This window comes from Schistocerca nitens, chromosome 3, assembly GCF_023898315.1.
Source record: "Schistocerca nitens isolate TAMUIC-IGC-003100 chromosome 3, iqSchNite1.1, whole genome shotgun sequence".
Taxonomy (NCBI): domain Eukaryota; kingdom Metazoa; phylum Arthropoda; class Insecta; order Orthoptera; family Acrididae; genus Schistocerca; species Schistocerca nitens.
Window position 1 is genome coordinate 738,152,229 of NC_064616.1, and position 18,908 is coordinate 738,171,136.

Sequence of the window (18,908 nt, forward strand, 5' to 3'; positions counted from 1 at the left end):
ACTGCTGCTGGATGGGAATGCACATATGCTACAAAAGTTGTGACACATCGTCTGTATGAAGCTAACAACTGTCGTCCGACTTATATACTCGTAGGTACGATTGAAGGCGCTACGTCTCACACACATTCAGGTTACCGTTCATTTTGGAACATATTTTTGAAAATTTATCAATTTCATTAATTTATTTCTCTAATTCATGAAATTCATTATATAGTTTATTTAGTATGAGGTTCTGTCTATCTGTGCATGAAAAATGAAGATCAACAACAACACTTACTACTACTACTACTACTACTACTACCACCACTGATGGTACTACGAACTCCGACCCTTTCTTCGGAGAATGAGCTCTAGTACACCAGAGGGCAATGACACGTGTTTCCTGCTCGGTCACACTGACTTTACTCCTCATTTTATGCAGGACAAAAGTACCATACCCCACGATGTACGACGTTACGGGGATGTCTGAACACTAGTCTAATCTCCATAATTACATGCCCGCCACTGTGACTCGTTCCATGCCGTCTGCAGGCGCCAGAAGTTGCTACTAGTTTCGAAATCGTAAATCACAACTTTTGAGCCCTGTCATCTTATGAATCGCCACTCTCAATTAATACTTTGGCGTGAAAAAGACTTATTGCAGCTCCGAGTATCGTTACAAAGGCAGTTATTTATGTACTGATGTACTTGTATTAGTCTGAAGATTTATTTAATTATTTACAGTGTTACTATTCACGTATAGCGGTAGTTGTAAGATGATTACCTTGCGGTGTTAAAATGTTTTGCCCATTAGTGCACAGTAGTAATCTCAAACTTAACGATTTTAAGTAATTTACAGCTCTCAAATGTTGCCACTCCAGCGAATGGAGAAACTCAGTGTTTTCCGATTGTCGACAGAGGAAGCGTACTGCGTGACCATGTCGTGCGTGACGGCGGCTGCGTCGGTGCTGAGCCTGATGGACGAGACGGCGGACCCGTGCACGGACTTCTACCAGTACGCGTGCGGCGGCTGGGTGCGCGCCAACCCCATCCCCGACAGCAAGTCCATGTGGGGCACCTTCGTCAAGCTCGAGCAGCAGAACCAGCTCGTCATCAAGAATGTACTAGGTAAGCTATCAACCAACAAACTCTAACCATATTTATTACAAGTGCCAAGTTGGAAACATCAACATTTTTAAATCTCTAAAACGTTATAGATCAATTCTCTTTCGCCATATGAATGCTAAATACATTGCTGATTATTAAAATTGCAACACAAGGAAGGATTGTAAGTACTGAGGGCTTCCTTATTCTGCATACACTCAAGGATATCAGAAGAGGACTCACCACGAAGGAATTATCCGGATTGGATAGAAATCGGTAGATGTGATGTAAATGCACAGACAAACAAATGATTACAATTTCAGAAAAACTCGATGATTTATTTAAGAGAAAGAGCTTAAATTGGGCAAGTCAATAACGCGTTGATTACCTGTGATCCTTATGCAAGCAGGTATTGGGATTGGCATTGATTGAAAGAGTTGTTGGAAGTCCTTTTGAGAGCCAATTTCTGTCCAATTGAGGAGTTAGATCGTCAAAATAGCGAGATGGTTGGAGGGCCCTGCCAAACGTTCCATTCGTTCTCAGTTGACTTTGCTGCAGACCATCACACCTGTAGCCGGCCTGTATGGCGGGTGACCCCATATGGCCCGACTGGGGTGCCATTTCTGTTCATAGCAGGACCTCTTTGGTTGTCATGCGGGACACCTTTACACCACAGCAGTACTTCGACGATATTATACGCTCCGTTTCGTTGTCCTTCATGGTAAGCCCTCCTGGTTTTACTTTTCAGCGAAATAATGTCCTACTGCGCACGTCAAAAATTTCTATTGCGTATCTTCGCGCTTGCCAAACCCTACCTTGACCAGCAAGGTCGCCGATCTCTCCCGTATTGAGAAAATTTGGAGTATTGTGGACAGAACCCTCCAGCCAGCTCCGGCATTTGACGATATAACGCCAATTCGGCAGAATTTATCACGATATTCCTCAGGAGGACTCCTAACAACTCTATCAATCAATGCCAAGCCGAATACCTGCTTAACTGCTTCCATAAGGGCCATAAGTGGACCAACGCGTTACTGACTTGCCGAATTTGTGGAGCTCATTGTCTTGAATTAATCATCTAAATTTTCTGAAATTGTAATTGTTTGTCTGTACCGTACATCACATCTAACAATTTCCGTCCGATTCGGATAATTCCTCCGTGGTGCGTCGTTTTTGTCGTATAGTGTATGCAGTATAGTGAAAAGAATTTATGATTAAATTTGTAGGTGATTTTATAACCCAGAGGTACCAGCTCTTACAGCAGCAATGACTGTAGGCCGACTGCGCATCGAACCGAAATTAGCGTGATAGGCAGATATGCGTAGGGGAGAGTTGCCCAAATTGTGCTACGTTTCAGATTTTATTTATTATATCCTAAACAATAAGTCACAAAATTATTTAAACAATGCCATCCTCAGCTAGAGCATGTTGTTCTTGGCATCTGATTTCAAGAATGGAAATTCTGTGAAAAATAAACACATGACGCTCAATTTTCGAAATGCCTGCAAGTGATACAAATTAGGAATCTAGTTGGATCAATATTGGGTGCATAAATTGAACCATCCTTATAAACTATGTCCCTGAGCTTGACCGAACGAGGTGGCGCAGCGGTTAGCACACTGGACTCGCATTTGGGAGGACGACGGTTCAAACCCACGTCCAGCCATCCTGGTTTAGGTTTTCCGTGATTTCCGCAAATCGCTTCAGGCAAATGCCGGTATGGTTCCTTTGAAGGGACACAGCCGACTTCCTTCCCTAATCTGATGGGACCGATGACCTAGCTGTTTGTCCACTTCCCCCAAATCAACCAACCAACCTGAGCTTGAAGGTATGTACTGGTCAATGTTATGGAAATGCTCCATATTGTAATTCTTACATCACTATGTGCAGATGTTACAATATAACTTTTTCTCTCTTTCATCCACCCATTCACACTATCCATGAATCCACATTTTGCATCTCATGCGTATGAATTAGATCTGGCTCGCACAACACTTCCTTTTCGCAGGCGAAGTTGTGGTGCTAGATTTATTCTGCTTTTCTTCGGTAAACTTTTTTTTGCATAGAGTGCTGGTCAGTTCACAGGCTCCTTGGCTAAGCCTTGAAGGTTTTCTTGGAGCTTTCATCATTTCCCTCGGATTCGCTGATATTTCTTGGCTGGACGCCTTTGGCCCACTTTTTATCTTCCATGGGTTCATCTGCATTGAAATTGTGGAAGAGTCCGCTTCTTTCTGCAATGTTGAAAGCAAGTTTTCTTACGTCCGACATGCATAGACTGAATAAAATCTTCAAATGTAAGAATACTCTTCCATTTCATATTCAACTTCGTTGGAAGACATTTTTTTGTTCGGGTTTTTATAAGCCCGTTTGCATTTTTATTTTTAGCATGCCTCTCAACGGTTGGCTTTGGCCTATTATGTGCACGCACGATCATTTAATCCATGATCCCCAGTTACATTGTTGCAATTATATGCTGTTCAAATGTGCTCCACTTTCCATAATGCCTTTCTGTTACGATACTGTAATATAAAATAATTATTTAATTGATAACATGGGATAAAGAACGCATTAGAAAACTCACTACATACTTACTGAACATTATGGTGCACTAATTATGCTACATGCAGTTTTAAAGCTCACTGTACGAGTAAGTTTCTTAAACTGTACCGGTACGATATCGAAAATTTATACCGATACATTATAGACAACGTCGCCAGTTTCTCTTTGTCAGTTTCCTACAAACGAATCAAGAGATTTGGGACTGTCTGAAAGTAAGGTTAGTTCATGTATATTCTACCATAAATAAAACAATATGTTGCGCCTTACCTTACAACAGTAATTGTCTTCGCCAAATCTACAAAAAGTTAGATGTAAACTACAACAAAATCAACGCTGTTTTCAGACAGTCTGTTCCTGAATACATAGGACACATAGCTGTCAATTTGGCACAAAGAAGCACGCAGTTCACGCTGACCTCTGTAAACGTCGGTTAGTACAAGAGGTACGAATTTTATAGCGGTAGTACAAATTAGGAGCCAGTAAAATATACGCAACTCTCCTCTATGTCATTCCATGTCAGGATGTACAAATATTAGTGGTTGACGTGTGGTGACCTGCCAGTCACTCAGTAACCCGAGATTAGATGTTTTCAATGGGTGGGAGATGTGGAGAACGTACTGACCAGGATAGCAGTTGAAAACCTTCTGTATCAGGTAGGTCAAGGCAGGTCAGCCAATATGTGATCTTGAGCTGCCTTGTTGAAATATGTGACGACTGCTGCCCGAAATACCGGCTATGCGAACCAGGGGCGGTCGTATTGTGCAACCAATGGCATCCCTTTTCATCATGCCATTTTCTGGGTCCGTATCTAGATGACGAATTAAATCTGGCAACGTTCCTTTCGTTCTATTTGGAGATTCCAGAAGCGGATATGTCCATCGTGTCTCTGTACGCAGAGCCGGGACTCCTCTGAGAAGATGACGCGGTGTCACTTTTGCGTCCAGTCTTGTTGGGAGTACCACTCTCGTCGCATCTCTCTCTGCTGGCGCGTCACGGGAAGCAGCAACAATGATGCTGTTCTGACAGTCCGTGGTGCCTCAGACGTAGTCGCATTGTCTGTATGGGTACTTGTCTTACTGCAAACAAGCCCATTTCCTGACTCAAGGTATGTAACGTGGATGTATGATCCTGCAGAGCGGTGCAACAGTGTATCTGTCGTTTGTACTGCTCTTGAGTGTCCGGCCGAGTGCAGTCGTCTTCGTAACACGATATTTAAGCAGCGTACCTTACCGTCTCTGTTGATCAGCCAGTCGGCCACTCGAATTTCAATAACCCCCTTCAGAGCACAGACCCAAAACGATAAGGTCTGTCTTTACACTTCCGTTTCTTCATATTTAATTGAGTCCCCAGAGCCGTGCAATGTTCTGCAGTCGCAGATTTTGTTGGTTCTTAAGTTCAGTGTGTCTTCTGTGTTCCTTACATCTTTCTGTCCGCTCAATCTGCCCGATGTATGCCTTATTGCATTTATATGGAGCACGGTAAACACCCGTTTTACGGCGTCCCGAGTCGTCTTTCAATTTTGACGTAGCCTGTATCATTCATTACACTGTCCGCCCCGGTAGCTGAGTGGTCAGCGTGACGGATTGCCGTTATACGGACCCGGGTTCGATTCCCGGCTGGGTTGGGATTTTTCTCCGCTAAGGGACTGGGTGTTGTGCTGCCTTCATCATCATTTCATCTCCATCCGGAGCGCAGGTCACTCAATGTGGCGTCGGATGTAATAATACCTGCACCAAGGCTGCTGGACCTGCCCTGCCAATCGCTGATTTCCATTTTTCCATTCTACACACTTTAAGTTATCACCTTTCGGCACGTGTTGCTCCCTCAACCCTCTCTTTAAATCCTTTGTTGTATATAAATTGTCACACACTCAGGGAATGAGTGTAGGGGAAGCAGGTGCAGGAATCATGCACCGCTGCTCATGGCAAGATCCTAGTGGACGTGGTTTTCCGTTGCCTTCCTCCGACCTGTTATGAAGTGTCAAGTTTCTACCTGTATCCAGAGGATGACTGTGATGAGCGTTTGTACAGTTGGCTTTGTGTTGTCATGGATGAAGGGAAAGGAGAGGGGCCGCTGAAACTAAGGTCACAATCCGACGGACGGATCGCCATCAGAAGTGTCACATGCCCTCACTATATGAGACACTGCGGAGAGGTTTGAAATTTAATCCAGGACATTGGCGCAAAGGCTGGTAGTCAGAATCTTTACGCTACCCCCTCTCCTGCCCTTGCGGCCAAATATTGGCAGTGAAAATTTCATCAAGCACCAGGAGACGAACCAACTTGCCTCTGATTTGAGCGCCACTGCATAGGCGTGCGTTAACGACGCAGGCTGTCGAATAAGATTTGTTTTACATATATTTCCTTATACATTTGTCTAAAGAAATCTGCTCACGGTGAGCTAGAGCACAATGATGAAACACACTGTACCCGCTCTAGTTGCATAACTGAAAAGGAAATGAACCCTTTTAAGCCATACATTTCTCTGTAGCAAGAGCAAACATTTGATTCAGTGACAATAGACATCAGAACAGGGAAACGCTTTTACGAAAAAACTGACTTCATGAATGATATGCCAAGAGTTTTACGTAATAATGAATTATTCAAATGTCGGTCACTGTAAGAAGGATAATCCAGGACCACTCAACCCAAGTGCCGCAGCAATGCCCTACTTAAGGTCCCGAACTGCCACTCAGTGACTTTCATCTTTATTTACATATTTTCTCAGGTGCAGGATATGGTGTGCCATCTGACTGAAAGCTACTTGGTCAAGGAACGAGACATTGGATACACACTTCGTAAAACTCCACATAACAGTTGATACATAAAAAAATAAAAGAAAAAATGAAAAGAAAATATAAACAAACGAAACAAGAAAATTTTCCAACGTTTTACGCAACTGAGCGTACAGCATAGCGGAATATTCATAACCATTGAAATAAAATCTAGGATAGAGCAAAGTTGGTTCTGTAAAGAAGCCATTCAACTTAGCTTTAAAAATATGAACTCTATGGCTCTTGGGTCCCATTTCAAATATTGAGCTTGCATATTTTTTCTGTATAACGGCTAATAAGTGTTACTGAAGTAAATATGGTGATCATAATACAAATACACGCAGAATGAAAATCTTACACTGTATCACATATCTCATCAGTTCTAGAGAGAGACTCTCTCTCTCTCTCTCTCTCTCTCTCTCTCTCTCTCTCTCTCTCACTCACCTACCCATCACACATAAACAAACAAACAAATATCTAACATTTTGTATGTCCATCCTTTTACCAGGAGGTCTCTGGGACGACGACCGTTTACTATCGTGACAAAAAATTAAAAACACCTACAGCCGTCCTCATGATTTTATTTTATTTTGTCGCTACAAATTTCAACTCTTCATTGCGTCATCTTCAGGCTGTTTTTGATGTGGTACAGGTTGATATGATCCCCATGCATAACACATCAGTTGCCAGCATTACTGGATACGCAGATAATGTGTCAGCACTCCAACCATCAACTGCCAACTGACGCGCAATGAAGCGTTGAAACTGGTAGCGACAAAATAAAATAAAATCATAAGGACGGCTGTAGGTGTTTTTATTTTTTGTCACGAATATCTAACTAGTTTTCTCTGAGTGAATATTGCAGTTGTTTTTAAATAAGCTCATATTATTAACTTCAAACACCATGAAGAATTATAAGAGCAAGGGATCACAATACTGCAGTAAGTATTCGATGCCTGAAGATCACTCTACACAAAGTTCCCTAGCTGACATCAGAACCTGATGTGATACCCATTCTATGATCTACAACTATCCAGCATGAACGCGCATTGTTCCTCCAGATACCGTGCGACATAATACAACTTTTCATGTCTCAGCAATGGTGAGGAGTTTCCTGATGCTGAAAACAGCAGTACTCAGTTATTGCCTTAGTTCATGAATATGAAGCACTGAAGCAAGACGGTCACCCATACTCATTCTCAGGAATTCAAAATTTTCAGTTTCACAGACTACTACACACTTTTTGGTCGAATTAGCTCGTCGCTTTTATAACAGATCTTTATCATACATGGATGCACTGTGCATTGTTGCAGTTCGGCTAAAATGAATGTTCCGAAAGCCACATGAGGGCGTTACCCAGTGTTAAATCATTTACATTAAATTCAAAATCTTTCATCAAGGTACAGTCGTGGACAAAACGAGCGAGACCCCTCGCCTTTTCGTTATGCTGATCCGCACGGCTTTAAAGTCTGCTACACAGCATAACAGGCAAGGCGACGAAGTGCTACCAACATACTATGCGCAGGCGTGAAATTGACAAACTATCTGAACTTTTTTAGACTGTATTCCATAATTTCTAAGACTATATTAATACTGATTAGTGTGTTAAATACAACACGTAAACATAGGACAGAACTGAAAGAAGAAACGCTAATTTGTATGAAACGGACGAATAAAAATGAATTTCAGCTTATCCAGATAACAGACAAAGAACCCCAGACCGTTACGAATTAGCAAAATATTATCCGCATTCGCCCGCGAAACGGTCTGTGTCAACGTTCAGACCAGTCATACTGGATTACCATTGCTGACCTACCATGAAAGTGTGCAAATTTAGCAATGCGTGAAGATGCATAACGAAATTCACTTAAACATCATTCAGTGCCACACTTAAGTCAATTCCATTATTGACAGAAGCGGAAAAAGGAGGCAGTATCATGTATGAAATTCTACAAGAGTGTCATATTGACATCCACAGAGCGCCAGTACAGAATAAAGGTAGCGATAAATCGTATTGGGTGCGCGAGAATTTCTTAAAATTGCTTTACTGATATTCTACCTGCCTCCATAGAGATTAGAACCGAAAACAAACCAGACCTTCCTTTCACTATGCTAGCAGACAACCTAGGCAAACAGCCCTCTATTATTACCCCAGACATGAACAAGCCGGCAATTTCGCAATAAAAATCTGCAGTTTCTGTTGCATAGAGCTTTCTGGACTCAAAAACATGAATTTTCTTCCTTTATGTCACCACTTATGCGACAATCATTCGGGATGATTATCGAAATAACAAATTACTGTTATTAGAGAGTAAATTTTGTAGGATAATTCTGCACCACCCCAGGAAATAAACGGCTACATAGCTGCCAAACGTATTCTGCATTGTTTCGAATTCTCCACTAGACTCGCCACAGCCAGAAAACGTTCATTAGCAGAAGTGTTTCTTAAGCTACCTAGCAATGAGAATGTTCGTACTTCTAAAACGCGGTGGCATTAATACTGGGATGTGAATTACCACGTGTATAGGCAAATACATTCTATTTGCATTCCTGTAAACGTGATTTGGATCGAAAACGTAGCTACGACTAAAATGCTTATGTATCGACAGCAACTAGAACATTTCGAATAAAGAGTAGCGGGTGTTATTTATGCGGCCCTCATCTTCAGTGTTTTCGTTGTTAGGATTTCGTCACCTAAACCGGTAAAAACGGAACCCTACTAGTCTCACTTTCTTGACCGTCTATCGGTCTACCCAACCCTTAAAACCCGTTTACCTCCAGAACGGGTGGACATAATAAGCGGAAATGTATCGCACTTCTTGCTGTAACCGGTCCCTTGCTGGTGTAAAAAAGTGAGCTTCTATGTCAACGCAATCAAAAGATACGACGGTTTATGTAAAGAAAATTTACGCGAAAGGTCAAAAAATGGCTTCAAGAACTATGCGACCTAACTGCTTAGGTCATCAGCCCCTAGACCTAGAACTACTTAAACCTAGCTAGCCTAAGGGCATCACAGACATCTATGCCCGAGGTAGAATTCCAACCTGCGACTGAAGCAGCCGTGCGGTTCGTCACTGAAGCGCCTGGAACCGCTCGGCCACCGCAACGCGGCGAAACCCTACTCACCTCATGTATAATGATAATATATACTGTCTAGTGAGGATAAACTGTATTCTCCAGCAACTCAGATCGTTTGATCACGGAACTTTTACGAAGCTACATTCAAACTTTGTCGAAGTCGTCTGCAATATCCATTACAAACACCCTAGGAACTTCGTATGCGATATCCACTTCTGAATACGCTGGCAGATAATGCAGTACTATAACAAGTAGGTGGGAACTTATTGTTATTGGTTCATGCATGACACTTTATTTCAATATCACTTTAACGCGCCTAGGTGTTCGTATATGGCTGAAATTAATGAACAAAAAGTAAATAAACAGTAAACAACTTCGATGTTCAGATCAAGTGAAAGTCACATGTCGTAATTACAACATAATTTCGTTGTTACATCTACATGACTACATCAACAGGATTTCTTTGCAATCCGGACTTACGTGCCTGGCAGAAGGTTCGGATTATTTCTCTACCGTCCCACTCATTAACAGTGTGCGGGAAAAGGGACTACTTAAATCTTTTCTTGCGAGCCTTGAATTACATTATTACTATGGTTTCTTCTTGTGTAAGTACCCTAGGAAATAATGTTTTGGCATTCAGAACATATGGTGGTGATTGAAATTTCGTGAAAAGATCTCGTGGCAACGAAAAACGCATATGTTTTCATGAATGTTGCCCCAACTCGATTATCAAATCTGGGATCCTCTCTCCCCTATTTCGTGACATTACAAAGCGTGCTACCGTTCCTTGGACGTTTTTGCGTGCACAGTCAATCACGTCTGTCAAGGATATTATAGCAGTGGACGGACAAACGTAGTGTAGGCAGTGTTTTCAGTTGGCCTGTTGCGTATTCTTAGTGTGCGGCCAATAAAACGCAGTCATTCGTTTGCCTTCCCCACAAAAGTATGTTTTCGATCTTTCCAGTTTAAGTTTTACTGGGTACTGAGATGAACTGACAGTGCTTCGACTTGTGTTTTGTCATGTAACCGAAAGTTAATTATTGTTATTGGACGCAGCTTTCGTGTTTAATGTATTCCTCAGTCAACAACAGTAGACTCCTCGTACACCACACATAACTGTTTCAAAGTATTAAATTGTTACTGATCTTACCATGTTGCAGTGGTCATCTTAACTTGCCGTTTTGAAAAAAAGGAAAATATTTTAGCGAAATGTAGCAACTAAGAAGCGGAGTATCCAAACAAACAAACGTTTCCGGTTTAAGTAGTTGCAGTAGGTCTACTACACAGTAACGTAAATTAGGAGCAAAGTCCATAAGTAGATCCTCATCAGGAAAACCAGCCCTCATAATGCAAAGTGCAACTACAACAAAGAAAGTTTCCAAACATGTCAATGAGTAGTCGAGGAGAGTGGACGCATTCTGTCTACTGAATCCCAACGCACGCAATTTACGAGGGGGCACGCCAAGTGTCAGACCCCGATCTTGCTTTTAACTACGCTCATTGAAAGAGGGGACAAAATAAGCTTAAACTCTACCGCTTCTGAGAAAACGACGGTCAAAGTGTTCAATGCGTTGTTGCTATAGTGTAGATACCGCTTAGCGGTTAAGGATCCAACTGAAGCGGTGGCTCTGCGGCTACCATAGCGACTTCGGAACTTTGCGCTGCGAGTTCGAAACCCGGTTTTTCCTTTTTTCCCCCCTCACTCTCTGAATTATCTACGAATGTTTATTCCAATTTATGATGAAACACTGTTGTCGTTATTCGTCAGTTAATTTACTGTGTAAAGAAATAAGTTAAAAAGGGAACACACAGTGCGTAGTGGGGCGATCACTCTGTTGTAGAAATAATTCAGAAGCCAAGATCGCTTAAATACTGTCTACTGGATAACCGGTTTCAACACACTAAAGGTGCCATTATCGGATCTAAATTTAGATTAACATTGATAAACCATTTGGATATAACGATACATGAGGCAGACGAGATGATTTTATATCAGCTTGTCTCATTCGTTTATTATTTTTTTAATTCATTAATTACACATAAAGTTAATTGTCGAGTAATGACAACATTATTTCAACATAAATTAGAAAAAAAAACATTCGAAGATAATTCTGATAGAGAGGCAGGAAAATAAAATAATTAAAAAACCCAATATGGTCTCGAACACGGGAATCAATGCTAAGAAGGAACGACGGTAGCCACTGAGCCACCGCTTCAATTGCGTTCTCAGCTGCAGAAGGTATCTACACTAGAGCAACAGCGCGTTGATAACTTTGGCCGTCGTTTTCTCGGAAACGGTCGAGTGTCTGCAGATAAGCCGAAACACAAGTTCGCTTATTTTGTCCTCTCCTTCACTGACAAGGGGAGGCCGCCAATTGTGAAATTCAGATTCGATTCATACTGCGCATAATAAAAGCTCATGGCCAGAGGTGTAATGTGGCAAAGCACCAAGATGCACTTCTCAGCCGTTGTCGAGAAAATCGACAGTTAGAAGAAACCGCTGCGGTGAAATACTCTCTACGATTCATAAGTTTCTACAGCGTCGTGGCGCAGCGGTAAGCGCTTGAGTTCGTAATCCGAAGGTCGGCGGATCGAATCTCGCTCCATGCAACTTTTTTTTTTTAGTATTTGTTTTTTGTAATTCAAATGTGTGTATAAACACACACACACACACACACACACATATATATATATATATATATATATATATATATATATATATATATATATAATTCCCGGCAACAGGTTGCAACAATTATGCATATAATAAGTTGTTGAAAGTCGTTTGTCGTGGAAAAACTGGCGACTTCGAACATCATTATGTTTTCCGCAAACAAATTTGTATTTCACAAATGTTATTAATTGTCTTCATAATGTTAACCACGTATAGTTAGCGGAAGACGTAGAAACGATATTCCGAAACGAATACGTATAGCGTAAGTCAAACGTTCGAATTAGAATAGAAACCCCACGAACACAAATTTGCTGTGGCAGGTATGAAATATAAACTCCGTTAATCGCTCGTTACACTTGAAGGACAGATGTTGAATGGGCCGAAACGAGCCGCCGCATAACAGCGTAGTTGCCTGCTAACTTCGAAAGAAGGTAGATGCGGTCCCTAGCACAACTTATAACACCGTCGAAAATCAGTGCGGACGTGAGAGCTTTGGTACACCCTGTTAAACAAACGGTAAAATGGAGGCGGTACAATTGGAGAGCGATCCGCCTTCACCAACATGCATAAGCAATTCATTAATAGTTTATATATATATATATATATATATATATATATATATATATATATATATATATATATATATATTTGAATTACAAAAAAATAATAATAAAAAAATGTTGCATGGCGTGAGATTCGATCCGGCGACCTTCGGATTACGAACTCGAGCGCTTACCGCTGCGCCACGACGCTGTAGAAAATTATTAATCGTAGAGAGTATTTCACCGCAACGGTTTCTTCTAACTGTCGATTTTCTCGACAACAGCTGAGAAGTGCATCTTGGTGCTTTGCCACATTACACCTCTGGCCATGAGCTTTTATTATGCGCAGTATGAATCGAATCTGAATTTCACATTTGGCGGCCTCCCCTTGTGAGCAAAGTTTCGGGACAATCAGCCTATGACACTTGGCGAGTTCCCCTCGCTCGTCGAGTCGCTTCTTACGCCCGGCGAGAATTATGTATGCCTCCGAGTAAACTGCGCCACCTGGAAACACGGCGAGCGGGGATAAACACGTTTTCCTTCTTATAAGGCAACCCTCTACAGATAAAATTCATGAAGTGTTCTTCAGGTTGCCTCAGATATTTCAGAAATGTTTCTTGCGTCAGGCCTGCCGCATATGCAAAACGTAAACATTTCATTTCATGTAATATTTATCAGGATAAGACATGACAAGAGTGGACCAGTCCCTTCTGAGAAAAATTAGAGATTTTAAGTTGCTCCACTATGTAATGACACGGGTATGGGCTTGCGATCTCTCTTTTATGCCATCGATTTCCGTGTTACACATACTTGGCCACTGCGTTGTGGCTGCCATCGTGGAGGAGGCAGTCTGTTTCCTGCCAGCGCTGTTTCCGCAGCCAATATTAACCGCGACGAATCATTCAGTCAACGCTAAATGGCCCATCTGGCTGAGGCAGACAAGGGCGCTATAATAGAACTCCATGCAGAGGGATCTTCAAATGCCGACATAGCAAGAACTATGGGTCTTCACAAGTCGACGGTAGCCAGGTGGATCAGACGAAAGGAAGAGAGTGGTAACTTGAATGGGAGGCCTCATGGCCGTCGCCGCAAAACAACAGCAGCTCAGGATCAGCAGATACGCCGTTTCAGTGAGAACCACCCATTTGTCAACGCACGACAAATTCAGCAAACTTTGGGTCTCAATGTTAGCAGTAAGACCGTCACTCCTCGTGTAAGGGAAGGTGGACTGAGAGCAAGAAGCGCTGCTGTGAAAGAGACATTGACTGTTTCCCAAAGAGAAGCTTGCCTTGCTTTTGCTACTGAAAATGGCGACAAACCTCTCCAGTTTTGGAGGCGAGTGATTTTCACGCACCAAAAAGTTTTCTCTACGGCATCATCCGGAAAAGTACTAGTTTACCGGCCTAAATGTGCTAGGTATAATCGAAAATATATTTACAGTTGCCGAAGGAGTGGCAGGTTGTCGGTGCCGGCCGGTGTGGCCGTGCGGTTCGAGGCGCTTCAGTCTGGAACCGCGTGACCGCTACGGTCGCAGGTTCGAATCCTGCCTCGCGCATGGATGTGTGTGATGTCCTTAGGTTAGTTAGGTTTAAGTAGTTCTACGTTCTAGGGGACTGATGACCACAGATGTTAAGTCCCACAGTGCTCAGAGCCATTTGTAGTCGGTAACGGTATGGGCGTGGATATCGGCCGAAGGGTGTGGGCTCCTGTGGGAAGTGGAAGGAAGATTCGATGCGCGCAATTACATATCAATTCTGGAGAACGTGATGTTGCCTGCTGTGGCAGCAAGATTTGGCGATGATCAGATCATGTTCCAACAAGATCGCTCGTCTATTCATATGGCACGTGTGGTTAAGAGGCGGGTCGACGACCATAGTAATATTACTGTAACGGAATGGCCACCTGAAGGAGCTGACACGAATCCCATTGAGAATATCTGGGCAGAAATGGTCAGAGTAATACGAGAAAAGGGCAGTCACCGTCGACTCGCCGACAGCTTTCTGATGTGATTCATGACGCTTGGAATGAGTTACTTGAATCTCCTAGTTATGTGGCTCGAGTTGTGGGCTCAATGCCCAACAGACTTCGAGCTGTTGTGGAAGCCAAAGGAGGCTTCACCAATCAGCTGTTTCAAGCTTTGTTTCTTTCTTCTTCGTCTTTTTTTTTTTTTTTTTACTTACAGACGTATATTTTATATAATTTCAAGGAAACGCAGTAAATGGAATGTGGACTGATTTTTGAGGCTTCATTTTGTGACGGCTAAACAGTGCTGCATCATGGGACCCGCTATTTGTCCACATGTGGCTGAACATCAGAGGTGTAAAAAATTTTGAGGTGCCGAAGTTCTCTGGAAGAATAACGTCTTTTAGACAAGGAGATGATTTTTAGTTCATTTCATTTTAACCATTCACACTATGATTTGACATTCTAATCTTTGATTTCATTTTATTATTATGTATCTTTTCTCCAGTGAAAGTCAACGGTAGTAAGTTTCAAGATATGAAGAATAACTGGAAGTTTCTAATTTGTGGAAAGCGTATTTAACAGTTAATATTTTCGACAAATCTGTAGTTATAGGACATATTAAGAAGCGAGTCAAAAATGGCATTGTGGAATGATCTGGTTGGTCTCTAAAGGGTAACGACGATAAAATAGCAAATATGGAACTATGGGTAACAACTATTGTTGATGTGAGGAGCCATAATCGATAAGTCACTTTTCCGTAATTGTATTTCTGAAGTTTATCGTCAATCCTAGGACTGACACCGATACTCTGTTTTACGTAAAGAATACAACCTTCAAAATTTATTTAGCAGCGCAGAATATTAAATCACAGTTTATAGATCAGGAACCTAATCCAACTGCCTTTAATGTTATTTTCACGGATGACATTGAGACAGTAAATAACAAGAGAAATAAGAAAACTCTCAGAATCAATATAGAGAATTCAAGTATCATGTGAATTCAAAAGTTTGCTATAATAGCGATTAATTGCTTTTTACAGACCCCTTCATGCCTACGTTTTCCGTCAGACAGACAATGTTTGAAACTAGGACTAACGAGGTAAACAATTTTTCCACAAATTGTCAAATTGGAAGTCGGAGAGCCAGTTACATAAATTACGATGAAAACAAACGTTTTCAAGTAAACTGATCACAGGAGGCATCCAACGCATTTATTGTGAGTTACATGCACAGTATGTAAACTGGCAACGCCACCAACACACAATACCACTAACAAGGGAACATCCCCATCGCACCGCCCTCAGATTTAGTTATAAGTTGATACAGGGGATAGGCCTTGAAAAACTGAACACAGATCAATCTAGAAAACAGGAAGAAGTTGTGTGGAAGTATGAAAAAAATAAGCAAAATATACAAACTGAGTAGTCCATGCGCAAGATAGGCAACATCAAGGATAGGGTGAGCTCAGGAGCGCCGTGATCCCGTGGTTAGCGCACGCAGCTGCGGAACGAGAGGTCCTTCCGTCAAATTTTCCCAGGAGTGAAAAGTTTAATTTTTATTTTCAGACAATTATTATCTGTCCGTCCGTCCGTCCGATGCGAGGTAACCGCGCCGTAGTATGATGACGCTACACCTAAAAAACATCGAAAGACATGACGTCAGTCGACTATAGCGCACGGAAGAGAGAGTATTCCTGCTAATGAGGCTCCCTGGCTGGCAGTTAACTGTTCGCTACTTTGGACGAGAGTGCATTAAATACGTGCGATGCATTGCGTGGGCAATATGAATCCAGCAAATATAGCTCGTGACTCCAATAACAATGTCAATGAATATTTTCCGAACTGTAAGGCATCGGAAAGTTCCTTAAGGGATCGAACGATTGTCGAACATTTGTATGATTATTTCCTACATTTGTTGAATAACAGTACGTGTGGTGATGATTGTCTGAAAATAAAAAAAATCAAACAACTAACCCGAGGGAAGCCTTAAACCAACGACCTCTCGTTCTGCAGCTCCTCACGCTAACCACGCGACCACTGCGCTCCCGTGCTCAAGCTATCCTTGATGTTGCTTATCATGCACACGGACTACTCAGTTTGTTTGGTTTGAATATTTTTTTCATAGGTCCACACAACTTCTTCCTGTTTTTCGAATGATCTGTGTTCAGTTTTCAAGGCCTATCCACTGTGTCAACTTATAACTAAATCTGAGGAGGGTGCGATGGGGAGGTTCCCTTGTTAGCTATGAAACAACTGTAGCAAAACGGAGCATCCTCGTTATCCATGTGATGGATAAGACGACTAATTCGCAACATAAATGTCAATGTAAGCATCAGTTTCTGTTGGAACGTGCTTCCCGGACCAAATAACATACATTTCCTACGTCTTCAATGCGAATCATGTAGCAAATGTAATTTAAAGGACATAAAAATATCGAGTGAATTTACTAAAATAATTATGAACCACTTGAATTTGCATTCAACAGGCAATGTTCAGAAGTCTGGTGTAGGAGTACTGCATGCTCTAATTCGAAACAACAAAAATCAACAGAGTAACTATTATTGAACGTCATCAGGTCACTCATCGAGCATTCCTATGCAGTACTGTTACTGGTGACGTGTTATGATGCCTTTATCGTTAACTTCCTAAGAAGAAATGAAAGGCTGAGCCCCACCAAAAGACGTAAACTCGAGGAAAGAGTTGCGTGAACATATTATTTTACATCTGATAAATCCAAAAGTGTGTTTTGGGCTACGAATTCTGCCCCCAGGGTGTGTGCAACACAGCTGGAATTTGTTGCCAACAACTGAGACACCTTTCGGTCACAGTGTAAGAAAATCGAGCAACAAAACTACATCACCTGTGCTACTGCATGATAACGCACTATGTTGATTTGAGAAACAAAACTATCCAGGAGATTGATAGGAAAGTCGTCTCTCAGGCACATTTGTATTGATAGGGAAGTCCTCTCTCAAGCACTTGTCCCTCTCGTCATATATTTGTAAAATTTTACCTTTCCCACTCTAGACCGATCAACCGTCAAGGCAATTCATTTCTAGACGAAAATACTTTTAAAACTACTCTGGTTTATTGACATCGTTAGAACAAGTAGGTTTCTACAGGCGTAGAATTTGTAAACAACTTTACCATTGTCATATCGTTTTAGATATCGTGAAAGAAAATTCTGCTGCTAATTAATTTCTCTTTGATAATTACTGTTGCGTTTAGTAAACTAATGGAAAATGCAATTAAAATATTCACTGTACTAATACAAACTAAAGTCAGCTTAATACAGAAACATCACGACGGCAGTCTATCTTAATAAAGCATTAAGTTTCTGTGAGACAATTGGGCTTATTTTAACACGAATTAGTAGGATATTACAGACTTTACACTTAGAAAAGATCTGTATTTATTTCATTTCCTGTACCATTCGTAAGTGTTATGAAAATGGGGCTTTTCATAGATAAAATTATGTATTCACAACAACACAAAAATGTCGGCAGAAAACAAAAGTGGCATTATGAATCTGGCAGTACCGTAAGGTTTTCACTCTGACACTAAGAGTTACTGAAAGTAGCAAGAAGAATTTTGCTCGAGCGTTGTCTTACGATTCCCTTATTAAGTTTTTATCTGCCTGCTTGTAGCTGTGCTACAAAAGAATTAAAAATCTGGCTTTCAGCAAGTCTCGAAAGGCGAACAAAAGCAGCTTGCACCTGGTTACTAAGCATGTTACCTGGGGACTGGTTTTTTCTTAAAGCGGGAAGACATCCTTTTGTGGTTCAATTGGCAAATGTCAGTCAGACGTGTGACGTTAGTCTAAGCGTTTCGGTGTGTTGAATTTGTACCAATGATTTTTCTACACGTTTTTTCTGTCCCAAATAGAGTTGAAGTCTCCCATTAGTATTTTCACGTCATCTTGGTGAATTTTGCTCATGGTATTTTCGAGTGTGTTCCAGAATTTTTCAACATTGTCGATGTTTTTCTTATTTTCGATGTTGGTGGGTTCAAATGGTTCAAATGGCTCTGAGCACTATGGGACTTAACTGCTGTGGTCATCAGTCCCCTAGAACTTAGAACTAGTTAAACCTAACTAACCTAAGGACATCGCACACATCCATGCCCGAGGCAGGATGCGAACCTGCGACCGTAGCGGTCGCGCGGTTCCAGACTGTAGCGCCTAGAACCTCTCGAACACTCCGGCCGTCGATGTTGGTGGGGACACGTGCATTGATG

The 18,908-nt window shown here is 41.7% G+C and overlaps 1 protein-coding gene across 3 annotated transcripts in view; it reads left to right on the forward strand.

Annotated features, from left to right (window-relative positions):
* LOC126248714 (endothelin-converting enzyme homolog) overlaps positions 1 to 18,908 on the forward strand; it is a 392,778-nt gene that overhangs the window by 244,262 nt on the left and 129,608 nt on the right. For all 3 annotated transcript variants that reach the window (XM_049950013.1, XM_049950015.1, XM_049950016.1), the window contains exon 4: positions 898 to 1,107. In XM_049950013.1, coding sequence (XP_049805970.1) covers positions 898 to 1,107 — 210 coding nt within the window. The remainder of the gene's footprint in view (positions 1 to 897; positions 1,108 to 18,908) is intronic.